Source organism: Eschrichtius robustus, chromosome 1 (genome assembly GCF_028021215.1).
Source record: "Eschrichtius robustus isolate mEscRob2 chromosome 1, mEscRob2.pri, whole genome shotgun sequence".
NCBI classification, from domain to species: Eukaryota; Metazoa; Chordata; class Mammalia; order Artiodactyla; family Eschrichtiidae; genus Eschrichtius; species Eschrichtius robustus.
The window spans coordinates 132443702-132456055 of NC_090824.1; the positions used below are offsets into that span (position 1 = coordinate 132443702).

General features: G+C 44.2%; 1 protein-coding gene across 2 annotated transcripts in view; it reads left to right on the plus strand.

Moving 5' to 3' along the window:
- Positions 1-12354, plus strand: part of THSD4 (thrombospondin type 1 domain containing 4) — a 559732-nt gene that overhangs the window by 454971 nt on the left and 92407 nt on the right. For both annotated transcript variants that reach the window (XM_068554826.1, XM_068554831.1), the window contains one exon: positions 10800-11004. In XM_068554826.1, coding sequence (XP_068410927.1) covers positions 10800-11004 — 205 coding nt within the window. The remainder of the gene's footprint in view (positions 1-10799; positions 11005-12354) is intronic.

Here is a 12354-nt window from a genome sequence, read left to right on the forward strand (position 1 = left end):
TATTTATTTATTTATTTTTGGCTGCGTTGGGTCTTCGTTTCTGCGCGAGGGCTTTCTCTAGTTGCGGCGAGCGGGGGCCACTCTTCATCGCGGTGCGCGGGCCTCTCACTGTCGCGGCCTCTCTTGTTGCGGGGCACAGGCTCCAGACGCGCAGGCTCAGTAGTTGTGGCTCACGGGCCTAGTTGCTCCGCGGCATGTGGGATCATCCCAGACCAGGGCTCGAACCCGTGTCCCCTGCATTGGCAGGCAGATTCTCAACCACTGCGCCACCAGGGAAGCCCATTATTTCTTTTTAATTTTTAACCTAGAGGCTGATGATGTTGTGTTGTCTTTGTTTTGACTGGGTGGGGGAGTTGGTTGTGCAACTTGGGAAAAGTAGAAAAAACTCGGAGCAAACAAACAGTGATCCAGAAAGTCAAATAGTCTCAGATAGCACAGGAATCACCTGAGGACGCTACTCAAATGTAGACTCCGATTCATTAAGCCTGCAGTGGGCCCCAAGGTTTCTAACGAGCTCTCAGATGATGCCTATGCCCATGGACCACACTTTGGGTAGCAGTGGGGCTGGAGAAGGTCAAATAGTGCTTATTATTCTTGATTTTTAAAAAAGAAAATCAAAACAGAGGAGTGAAAAATATAGTTTGGAAGGATTCCTATCCAAAAAGCTAAAATTAAAAAAATGTTTAGTGTTCTAGAGGAAAGTTCCAGTGAAAGAGGGAGAGAGAATTAATATGACTAAATTTAATGAATGAATTAGTGATTATCAAGATGTACACTCAGACCCTCGCTCTAAGATAACTCCATCAAAGGTCTGCTTCCCTAGGAAAGCTTCTGCCTGAAACAGGCAACACTACTAATCTTCCAGATTCCAAAGCTACCTACGGACCTCCAAGTCTTCCTTACTTCACTTTCAATAGACCATCCTTCATCACTCTATTGGTCATTCCTCCAGCCTAACGTTGGTGTGCTCTTGCCCTCTGTTCTAATTCCATCTCTCTGGTCCAGGCCACCATCCCTCTGTGTCCATTTTAATGCAGTTGTCTGTGTGCTTCTCAATCTCTAGTCTCTTCCATCTCTAATCCACTGCCTGTGTCTGCCAAGCGTCTTCCGACAACAGCGTTTCAGTGTGCCCTTCCCCCACTCAAGAGTCTTGGGATTCGAGCCCTCGTGCTTTGGGAGCCAGCTTTTCTTCTCATCTCCCGCCCCTCATCCACCCACCCACCCACCCAGCCAGTCTTCTCAACCATCCCTGAAGAGATCACCCAGTGACATCGAAAAAGCCCATGTAACCCCCAAAGTTTAACTCACACAGCTTTTTAAGCATTTTCTTGAACATTCTGGAAATAAAAGGCCTGAATATCCCACCCACGTTTGTAAATGCTCCACAAAAACATTTTGAGAAATGAACATCACATCTTATCAACATGGCAGCAACCTGCACATAAGAGCACAATAAATATAGTCACCCTGAATTTCTGAGTCTACCCTTCCTGTGTTTCTCGACTATCATTCCTTTTGATGTTTAACCACTGTTTCACGTCCCTAAACTAGTTGCTAATGTGAGTACCCTTTTACAAAGGCTTTTAGGTGCCATCTTGTGGAGAAAAATGCAAACAGGCAGGTCTAGAGATAGGCTGTGAGTCAAGGAAATGACAAGGGCAAGCATGAGCCTCCCTCTTTGCTGGTCCCTGGATTCACCCACAGTCCTCCAAGGGCCTTTTGATTGGACCTGTGGATCCCGGCTGTCTGCACCCAGGAGGCCGTGTAAATGGCGCCGGTGTGCAAGCAGCCGCCATCCTACAGCACAGTTCATCCGCCCAACTCGCTATTGCCTTTTTGCTAGTAATCTGGCTTCCGGAACTTTGCCCTGTAGAGTGTAGACAAGTAGCTCTCTGCTCCTTTCTGCAAGAAACTTCCTAATCCTGACCCCTTGGCTGCCCAGACCACAGCTCCTCACAGACCCGTCCCTCCTGAGCCCCTACAGAGTGAAGATACAATCTGACCAAATACTTTAAACAGAATTCTCTTTAAACAGAGAACAGTCAGCCTTACATTTTAAAAGTAAAGTGGAAGTCCAGAGGTTTCTGCTATTCTGTACAAAAATGTGGACACCTTACTTTTATAATAGAGCAATTGTCATTGTTGTAATTCATTCATGCCCCCCCCCCACCCCGCCATTTCAGTCCATCAGGGAGGAAGATCATGAAAGCGAAGCACTGAAATTTTAGAGTTTGGGATACCCCTACTCTCCAGGGAAAGACGACCCTAGTGGGAAGAGGGGTGGTAATTCTCTCACTGCATATCAAATGTTTCCCTCTCAGGACTACTTCCCTCAGATTTGTAAACACTCATGTGGTTGATTCTCACCCAATTTTATCCTAGGAGAACACCAACATTTCCTTCCAGTGGAGTCACTTGGTAAGGTGCTATTCTCTAATGAAATAAGATGAGGTACTGAAAAGGGAGAGCCATAAGCTTGATTAAAACCAGATTGCCAGTTTCACAATTACCTTCCTTAAGGAAGCCAAAATACCTTTGATCCCATGGACCATTTCTTCCCTCCAAATGAATGACATTGTCAGTTTGTTTCCCGTTGATTCCTGTTTCCAATTTAATTTTGTCTACATGAAGCAAATTCCTCTGACTTTAGACGTGGCAGGATTCTTCACATCAGGGCTGTATCATTTTTTTTTCCCCCAGAAACAATTTAGCACCAGAAGAGACTTAGAGATGATCCAGTTCAAGAAGCAAGTTGGTTCCTATAATTTTGATCTCTTGATTCCTCAACCAGCTGCTACTTCATTCAACACTTACTATGCACCTACTGTATGCCAGGCACTGTGCTCTTTCCAGTACATAACCCTGCTCATATTGAAGTTCAGCCAAAAGGCAAGATTCAAGAGCTCTAGAAGGCTACTGGCTAGCCTGATAGCAGTGGGGAAGGGTTTTTTAAAACTGGATAATTAAGTATTCTGTGCTCATTCGCTTCTGACACTTACAGATGACTGTTTTTGCACTTCTAGGAAATTGCCATTGATTTAAAGCTTTTTTCCAGGGGATCTGTGCTCCTAGGTGTTCCGTGAGCTGTGGAATAAACTAGAGCAGTGCTTCTCAACCGGGGGTGGTTTTGTTCCCAAAGGGACACTTGGCAATGTCTGGAGACAGTTCTGTTTGTCATACTGAGGGGGAGGGCTGCTACTGGCATCCAGTGGGCAGAAGCCAGGGGTGCTGCTAACCATCTTACAATGCGGAAGACAATCCCCACAACCAAGAACTATCTAGGCCTAACTGGCACTAGAGCCGCAGTTGAGAAACCACGGCCGTGAGGAACAAGAGCCAGCAGGAAGGTGAGACGCGGGCTTCCAAACCCTGCCAGCCCCTCTTCAACCAGAACAGTTCTGCTTTTCTCATTTTACGTATTGGAGTTCTCTCTGTTTCTGCGTGAGGTTTTGTTTGAAAAGTATGTGTCTTCTGCTTAAGGAAAAGAAGAAGACAACTGAGGTAGAAGGTAACTCTTTGCCTTCCGCTTTATAGTTGAGACACATTGGGACGAATCAAGTGGGCAGCGGGATGAGGGCCAGTCAGGGGCAGACTGGAGCCTTCAACCTGAGCCTCGGCCTTGTCTGTGCAGGGCTCTGCATGCCTCCCTCTGAACATATACATGCCATGTTGAAAGATGGCATCGTGTCTGCCTTTTTTTTTTTTTTTTTAACATCTTTATTGGAGTATAATTGCTTTACAATGGCGTGTTAGTTTCTGCTTTATAACAAAGTGGATCAGTTATACATATACATATGTTCCCATATCTCTTCCCTCTTGCATCTCCCTCCCTCCCACCCTCCCTATCCCACCCCTCTAGGTGGTCACAAAGCACCGAGCTGATCTCTCTGTGCTATGCGGCTGCTTCCCACTAGCTATCTATTTTACGTTTGGTAGTGTATATATGTCCATGCCACTCTCTCACTTTGTCCCAGCTTACCCTTCCCCCTCCCCATATCCTCAAGTCCATTCTCTAGTAGGTCTGTGTCTTTATTCACGTCTTGCCACTAGGTTCTTCATGACCTTTTTTTTTTTTCCTTAGATTCCATATATATGTGTTAGCATACTGTATTTGTTTTTCTCTTTCTGACTTACTTCACTCTGTATGACAGACTCTAACTCCATCCACCTCACTACAAATAACTCCATTTCGTTTCTTTTTATGGCTGAGTAATATTCCATTGCATATATGTGCCACATCTTCTTTACCATTCATCCGATGATGGACATTTAGTGTCTGCCTTTTGATTTAAACCAGGGGTTGGCTTTTTTTTTTTTTTCTGTAAATCACTAAATCATAAGTATTTTAGGCTCTGTGGGCCATACTATCTCTGTTGCAACTACTCAGCTCTGCTGTTATAACACAAAAGCAGCTCTGGACAGTAAGTAAACTGTAAGTAATGGGCATGTTTGTGTTCCAATAAATCTTTATTTATAAAAACAGGTGATGGGCCAGATACGGCCTGTGGGCGGTAGTTTGCTGACCCCTGATTTAGACCATAAGTAGGAACCGTGTTGGTTTTACCTTCACGTCTCCCCTGCCTCACACCGTATTGGCATGTAGTACAGGCTCCTCAGGAAACATTTACCAAACTACATTGAGGGTCAATCATGCGGGCACAAGTGCTAGAAGATTTTCATGAGAAAAACAACTGGAAAAATATCCCTCCAGTGTTTCCCAGAGGACTTCTGTATATTGTTTAACTATTTCCCTATGTTGGACATTTAGGATGTTTCCATTTTTTCATTAATAATGAATAATAATAATAATACTGTGATGAGCTCCTTCATAGAGAAATTGTTGGCCTCATTTCTTATAATTTCCTTAGTGTAAATTCCTAGAAGGATTCCTGGATCAAACAGTATATATTGCTAAATAGCTTTCCAGGAAGGTGGTATTGATCTACATTCCTGACCGTAATAAGAGGGAGATATTTATCATAGGCAAAAGATTTCTTTCAACAGGGTGTCATGAATAAAAGTTTTGGCATCCATACGTATTTCCACGAATTAGCTCACCGTAAATGTAAGTAAATTGGTGTTAGTGACTAATCATTTTAATAATAACGTTCTCCCACGCTGTTGGGAAAGCATGGTTATTAAGGCACATTGTTTTACCTGTCGGTGTCATCTAGCCAGCCAGTTGAGTTTACCCCATCTGATGTGTTTACTGAGCACACACAGAAGCATCTGCTTCCCATTAGGGAATCAGAAGCTCCACTATCAGCACGCCTGGCACCAGCCTCCCCTGCCATGCTGTACAGAGGCCTCCTCCCTGTGAAATTCACCACCAACTATGTCATCCAGCTTGCTCATTTCCCACAGGAAATTTCATTTAGGTTAATTTTGGCATACAATTGGGGGCAATTCTTGAGCAATTTCTCCTGTGATGGCTTGCAACATATAAAATTTTCCTACAACATGTTGCAAAAATCACTGGAAGAGTATAAGGATATCTCATAGTTGTCCAATTGCCTTTGTAACAACAAGAAATATCTCTTTTGAACGACAGTATATGGTGAGCAAAAAAAAAAAAAAAAAAAGAGAGAGAGATGAAATATAGATCAGGGGCCAGGGACCAGATGTTTGTTCTGTCCTTTTTCACTCAATGCTTTTGGAGCAGTAAGGGTGCAAAGGAGCCATGTAAGCTGTCTTACCTTTATGGAGAACTTGGCCTTTTCTTAGCCCTTCACACGTTTCTGAATTTCTCCAAATGAAGAAGAGAATATCTGCAACTGAGAAGTAATAGAAAGTGCTATAGAAATAAGAGTGAGTCTGAACACTTATATAAGGATGGGATTTACTTTAAAATGGCTAGATTCCAGATGAAACCAAGTCTATGAAGACAATGATAAACCCAGAGTTGTCTGAGAAGCCACCATATCCAGCATCCTTCTTTTTATTTTATTTATTTATTTTTTTTTCTTTCTTTTTTTTTTTAATCAGTCATCAATTTTATACACATCACTGTATACATGTCAATCCCAGCATCCTTCTAAATGCCTTCCGTGTTTACCTCATCTGATCCTCCCAATAGTGCTATGAGGTACCACCCCAGCCATAGATCAACTGAGGCTCAGAATGGCTGATCAACAGGTCCAATGATGCAGCACTCCTAAGTGGCAGAGCCAGCACGAGACCCAGGTCCAGCAGTGTCACCTTAAGTGCCCACTGATGGCACTTTGGTGGTGCCTCTGAAAGAGTTTAGAGGCACAGACCAGCACTATTAAGTCAACCCCATCAGAGACCAATTGACCAGACTTCTGATATGCAAACCAGAATTCAGGTCAGATTCATTTCTGAGCACTGTCCCCTGAAAGATCTGGATGGTGGTGGAAATGTTTTCAGCACCAAGCCCAGAGAGAAGCAAGCCACCCAGCATCACACATAAGTCAGGGACTGAGCCAGGACTATGCTTCAGGTTTCCTGATTCCCAGTGTGACATTTTTTCCCTCATGCCGAACTGCTTTTCCTGCTAAATTACGTCAGCTCCACTTATCAACTTATACCTCCATGTTTTAGAGGAGAATACCAGCTGCTTTAAAGAAAGCAACAAAGCACATGAATCTGTACATGTGATAAAATTTTGTAGACCTATACACCAAGAAGAAGTGCAGGTAAAAAATGGCAAAATCCAAATAAGGTTTATCTGTGAGTTAATATGTTATACTGATGTCCATGATATGCATGGTTTTGACCACATGCTGTGCTAATGTGAGATACTGTCATTGGAGGAGCCTGGGTGATGGGTCACTGAAATGCTCTGTACTGTTTTTGTAACTTCTTGTGAGTCTTAAACTATCTCAAAGTTAAAAGTTAGAACAGTAAGAAAGTTATGGGACAGTAATGTGATGGGAAGATGAGCTAAAGTATTTATTCGCTTACTGTGTGTATAATGGTAAAACAGTCAACGTGAGAGAGATACAAAATGTGCTCGGTGCTTCATAATGTTGGAAGAGGAGAATGCCAGAGTCACTTCTGGACCAAGCTCTCACAGTCACTATAGTAACAGTGCCTTGAACTAGCTCCTCCGCACCTATAGGTCACAGCCACCATCCACTCCTTCGACAAAGCTAGAACCCTCAGTGTGACCTCTGATCCTTTGGAAGGGGGACAGTTTTTGCATAATGGTTACAAGCATGGGATTTGGGTTCAAATCCAGCCCCACCTCTTATTAGCAGCATAGCCTTGGGCCAGTTACCTAACCTCTCCCTTAAGTCTTAGTTTCCTAGTTTTTCAGCAATAGCACAGATTGCTCTTAAGATTAAACGAGGAAACTACATATTCAGAGGACCTGGAATATGACAAAGACTGTAGATGTTAGGTTTGATGATACTAAGGGGGAGGAGGAGACAATGATTTGAGTTCCCTTCTGCCTCACAAAGGCCTGTCCATTTTGCTTCCTAAGCATCTTTCAAATCCTCTTCGTGCCACCATCATCCCCCTAGTTCAGACTGGGATCTTGCCACATTCTCCAGACTTATGCACCCCATTGTTAATTATCAGCTTTCTAAAAGAGAATTGATCTGGCCCAGCACGACATAGAGAATGCAGGGACTCCTCGTTGCCTAATAGCGTGTGATTTTCTGCATGTGTGTCCAATCGCCCCAGTTAGATTCAAATTCCCATAGTCAGGACCCATGTCAGAATCAGCCTGGGATTCCCCAGATTTCACCCAGTGCAGTCACTCAACAACATCAGTGATAAAATGTGTGTTCACATATTTAGATCTTGCCATGGTTGATCCTTCTTTTCCTTCAGATTCTAGCCCAAAGGTCACTTCCTTAGCCATGCCTTGCCTGGACTCCAGGTCCACATTTTCCCTCATTATATCATCTGATCTTCATAATAGCCCCATGCAAGAGAAGGGACAGTTGTCAGATATGTAATTTACCTGTGCCCTCAGTGCTAAAAATAAAGGTCTTGAAAGCACGTCATCTGCCCAGTTCGCGTTATGGGGTTGTCCCTCCTGCTTTGCGAACTGCATGTGGGACATTTAGCAACTCCATAGCAGCTGAGCCTCTCGGAGACCCTGGCTAGCCACTAGAACACTAGAAGGGTGCTCGGTTAGCCTTTTGTCACCCCTCAAGGAAGGTTCACACACCCCTTGTTCTGACTTCTCTCTTAAGGAGTGAACCCTGGGTGCTCAGAATCCAGAGATGGGCTTTGAGGAGGCAGGATGTTACCTTCAGTTCTTGGCATCACTTGTGCAACCACATGCATCATTGAAGCCAACCTCCAGGCTCTTGGACATCTACCAGGAAAAACTGCTGCAGCCCTCCCTCCCCATGTCTAGATTCATCCTGAGTGGCAGTGTGGTGCGGGAAATCTGGTGTGGGATCCATTGGAATGTGCAGAGCATTTTAATAGAGGGTCTATTTCCAAGATAAAATGGCGTTTTGTCTGTGTGTGTGGTTGTCCGAAGCAATCCACGGCTGTGTAATTTCCTTGTGATCGTCCCATTCTAACTGAGCTGCGGGCTGAGGATTGATGCAGAGTCAGTCCCTGTCTTCAGAGGCTCTTGTTCATTCCTGAAATATCCCATACACCCCATTGACAAGAGAAAGACTCACTGGACTGCCTGCTCTCCCCTCTCTAAGACCCACTCCTCACTACAGCTAAAGTTATCACCTGAAAAACAAATCTGAGGATGGCCCCCTCCTTCTTCAGCGGTTGCTGATATGATAGAATAAAATTCTGATTCTTCACCCTGGCAAACAAGATCCTTAATGAATTCAGCTAAATTCTCCAGCCTCCTTTCATCCTTAGCAGCAAACCTACACTTCAACCATGTCTGTCTATGAGCATGCTTTCCTACTTCCTCAGTGTTCTTTCCTACTTCTGTGCCTTGGTACACGTTGTTGCCTTTACCTGGAGTGCCCCAAGGGAATGAGCTCCATCTGGGATAAGTTGAGGCCAGGGGTAGCAAGAATGGATCATGCAGCGGGGAAGGGAAGAAGTTAAGATTTTGCTAGACAGGGCAGGGTGTGAGTGCTGCCAGGTTTTCTGTTCATCTTCCCCTTCAGTGGGAACCAGAGGCATCTCCGTTCAGTTAGAACCTTTCTTTAGCAACATGGGATCTACTTTCCCAAACTTTTGCTGATGGTGGCCTTTTTGTTTGTTTGTTTCAAAACAAAGGAGAACCCGGAGCAGGGGGTGCGGGCTAGAAACCATGCACGGAAAGCGTTTTCCTTATTTTTCTGCTAAAACATGCACAGGGCAAGGGCAAGAAATATTTGAGGGAGGAGAAATTCATAGCAAACATGGCACTTTGAAAGGCTAATTGGATGTGGAGGAACATATTGAGACGATGTTCTGTTATTGTCAGAAATAATGTTTTACAGAGAAGCTATTTGTGAAGAGAGACCAGTTATTGTTGATGGACTAATGTGCACTCAGGAATATGGAAATAATAATGCAGATGTACAGTGCCTGCAGAAAGATGTCAGTCAAACATGAAGTCGGAGGGGAAAGAATGAACACCTTTTGATTTGACTCTGCCTGTAGGATTTGGCCCATAGGACCCACGTGAACAGACCCAGGATTGTTTAACAAAATCAAAAGTGGACTTCGAATGGTTTGCTGAGCACTTTGCCCCTCAGGTGGGGTCTGACGATTGCTCTTAGAATTCCAGAACCAACACAAACCTCTGATTCAGCAGACATGTGTCTCATGTTGTAGAATACCATTCTGATTTCAAGTATCATTTCCTATCCCCGTAACCCAGTGAAATAGTCCTGTCATCCCGATATTTCATTGTCCAAACTATAATCAGCTCACTTCTATCTGCCAACAGAAGTGTGACAGAATCTTCTCTGTTCAGACCACACGTCCCAACTTTAAATTCAGGCTACACGAATGTGAGTCCTGTGGACTCAGCTGCAGACGTGGAAAAGGATTCTGTGAAGACCATTCCATTCGGTCCTAAGGTTTAATTGCCTGAGAAACACATGAATAGGGAGGGGGAAGATAAAGCAAAAAGATCTTGGGATGAATAATGAGAAGATTCATTGGGGAGGAAACGCAGGAAGGTCAGAGTTCATTTAAACTCTGATGCATCCCATTATTTAGATGCGTATCATCCAGTTTCCTGATGTTTCTGGTCCTTGCTTCCCTGTATCCTTCTGCCCTGGGAAAAATGCTTTAGAGGAGCCAAGCAAAAGTCCCACCTGCTCAGCTTTTCAGAGTCACCGTGACCAGTGGGGACCCAGATCTCAACCAATTTGATTTAATTTCCTAAGAAACAGGGCCTGAGAACACTTACTGTTGGGGGTACTTGGCTAAGTGTTTGTATCGTCTGTCGTTTAGGACAGAAGACTTGAGGACAAACCCCAGTTTTAGGTCCCAAAAAACTTCCAGCAGGGGGATGGATTTTCAGGACAACTTCACTGTCCAGCCTGTTTAATAAATGTCCAGTCCCCACACCCTCCTTATGTATTTCCTCTGTGTTATTTTTCTCCTGATTACCAAGTGTGCTTGTTTTACTTACTTGTTTACTGATGTGGCCCCCCACCTCGCCCCTAGAACGTACATTTCACACATAACCTAGGAAAGAAGTTCCTTGCCCAGAGTAGGTGCTCAGTGGAAACCTGTTGAGCGAAGGGAAGAATGAACTTGCTTATCTACAGGATCTGGATGGGGGCAGGAGGAAGTTCAGGTCGAGACCCACCAATGGATCTTCAGTCGTCCCCTCTCCCCTTCTTCCCTGGGATGCTCCTGACATACGCTACAAGAGTCTCTTGTTTTCCACCTCTTTGCAGAGCATTGGCTGTGATGACTACCTAGGCTCCGACAAAGTCGTGGACAAATGCGGGGTGTGCGGAGGCGATAACACGGGCTGTCAGGTTGTGTCGGGTGTGTTTAAGCATGCCCTCACCAGCCTGGGCTACCACCGAGTTGTTGAGATTCCTCAAGGAGCCACAAAAATCAACATCACCGAGATGTACAAGAGCAACAACTATTTGGGTAAGCTTGATCTTTTTCCAGAGGAAACCAGCTGTCCCTACAAGATGATTTATTCCTTCCAGGATTGTGACACGGCAGTGTCCAGAGGTCCTTGGACCTGTAGAAGGTGCCACTGGGGAATGCCAAAGCACTACCCGGCCTCCCCTTGAAATGATGTGGAGAAAGTAAAAAAGTCCTTCTTGCAAGGAGATGTTTAATATCTACGTATTTAAACCAGCCTTTGTTCCTTCCAAGAGATACAAGGCTATGAAATCAGGAATGACCTAAATTGTTTCTCTGAAATGGGGGAGGCTCTTTGAAATGCCAAGAGATCTGCCAGTCTTCTTCTGTTGGCATTTCGGGGGGACAGGGGCAGTTGATGATCCTGTCCGGACTCTCACTCTGCGGGGGTCTAAAGCAAAAGCCATTATTCTCTTCTTTCTGCTTCATCAGCCTGGGGCAACAGTATGTGTGTGTCTTTGGAACAGCTACAGAACCCCTCAGTGATCATTTTGGGCAATATCATCAATATTGGGAGACCATTTTTAACCCATTTTCCCACAAAAGGAGATCTTTGTTGATTCTTCCTTCTCTGTTTCTGGCTGATTTTATGCAAAGCAAATCAGGTCCTGCAAGTTAATTTTTAGCAATTCTAATTCATGTAAACATGGACAAATCAGTTAACAAAATAGTATAAGGAAAGCAATTTCTTAAAAACATTTAATGAACAGCAATATACATTTTTATTTTTTTGATTATTTATTTAACAGAAATTTAAATAGCACAGACTGTGTGCCAGGCACTATTCTTGGTGCTTTACAGGTATTAAATCATAGAACCCTCTCAACAACCCTAAGAGATGGGAGCTATTGCCCTCCCCATTTCATACATAAGGAGACAGGCACAGGGCAATTATGTAACTTGACAAGGTCACACAGCAAGGAAGAGGTGGAGCTGGGATTCAAAGCCAGGCAGTCTATCTCCAAGCCTGGTAGTCTACCGAGAGATAACACCCATGAGCAGTTCTGGTACACCATTGGCCGTGCAGCAGTCAATGGCTGCAGCAACTGAGAGATCACTAATTTTATAAATTCGAGTACCAGGATCACCCCAGAAGATAATTCAAGAACTCTAGATTCTGCAGCTCTTCCATCTTTGGGCAAATGCATCCAAAATTAGCTTCACTTGGTTTTATTGGTGGGAGGAGGAAGGGATGGCAGATGGGACTCTGAAACAAACCCAGTTAAAGTGGAAAGCTATTACATTTGCTCTGGCAAACCCAGGAGCCACCAAAGTGGCAATAAGGCTAGTTTCCCCCTGAGTTGTTTGTGTGTTATTTTTATTTGCAGAAAAAAAGTGGTCTTTTTGCTT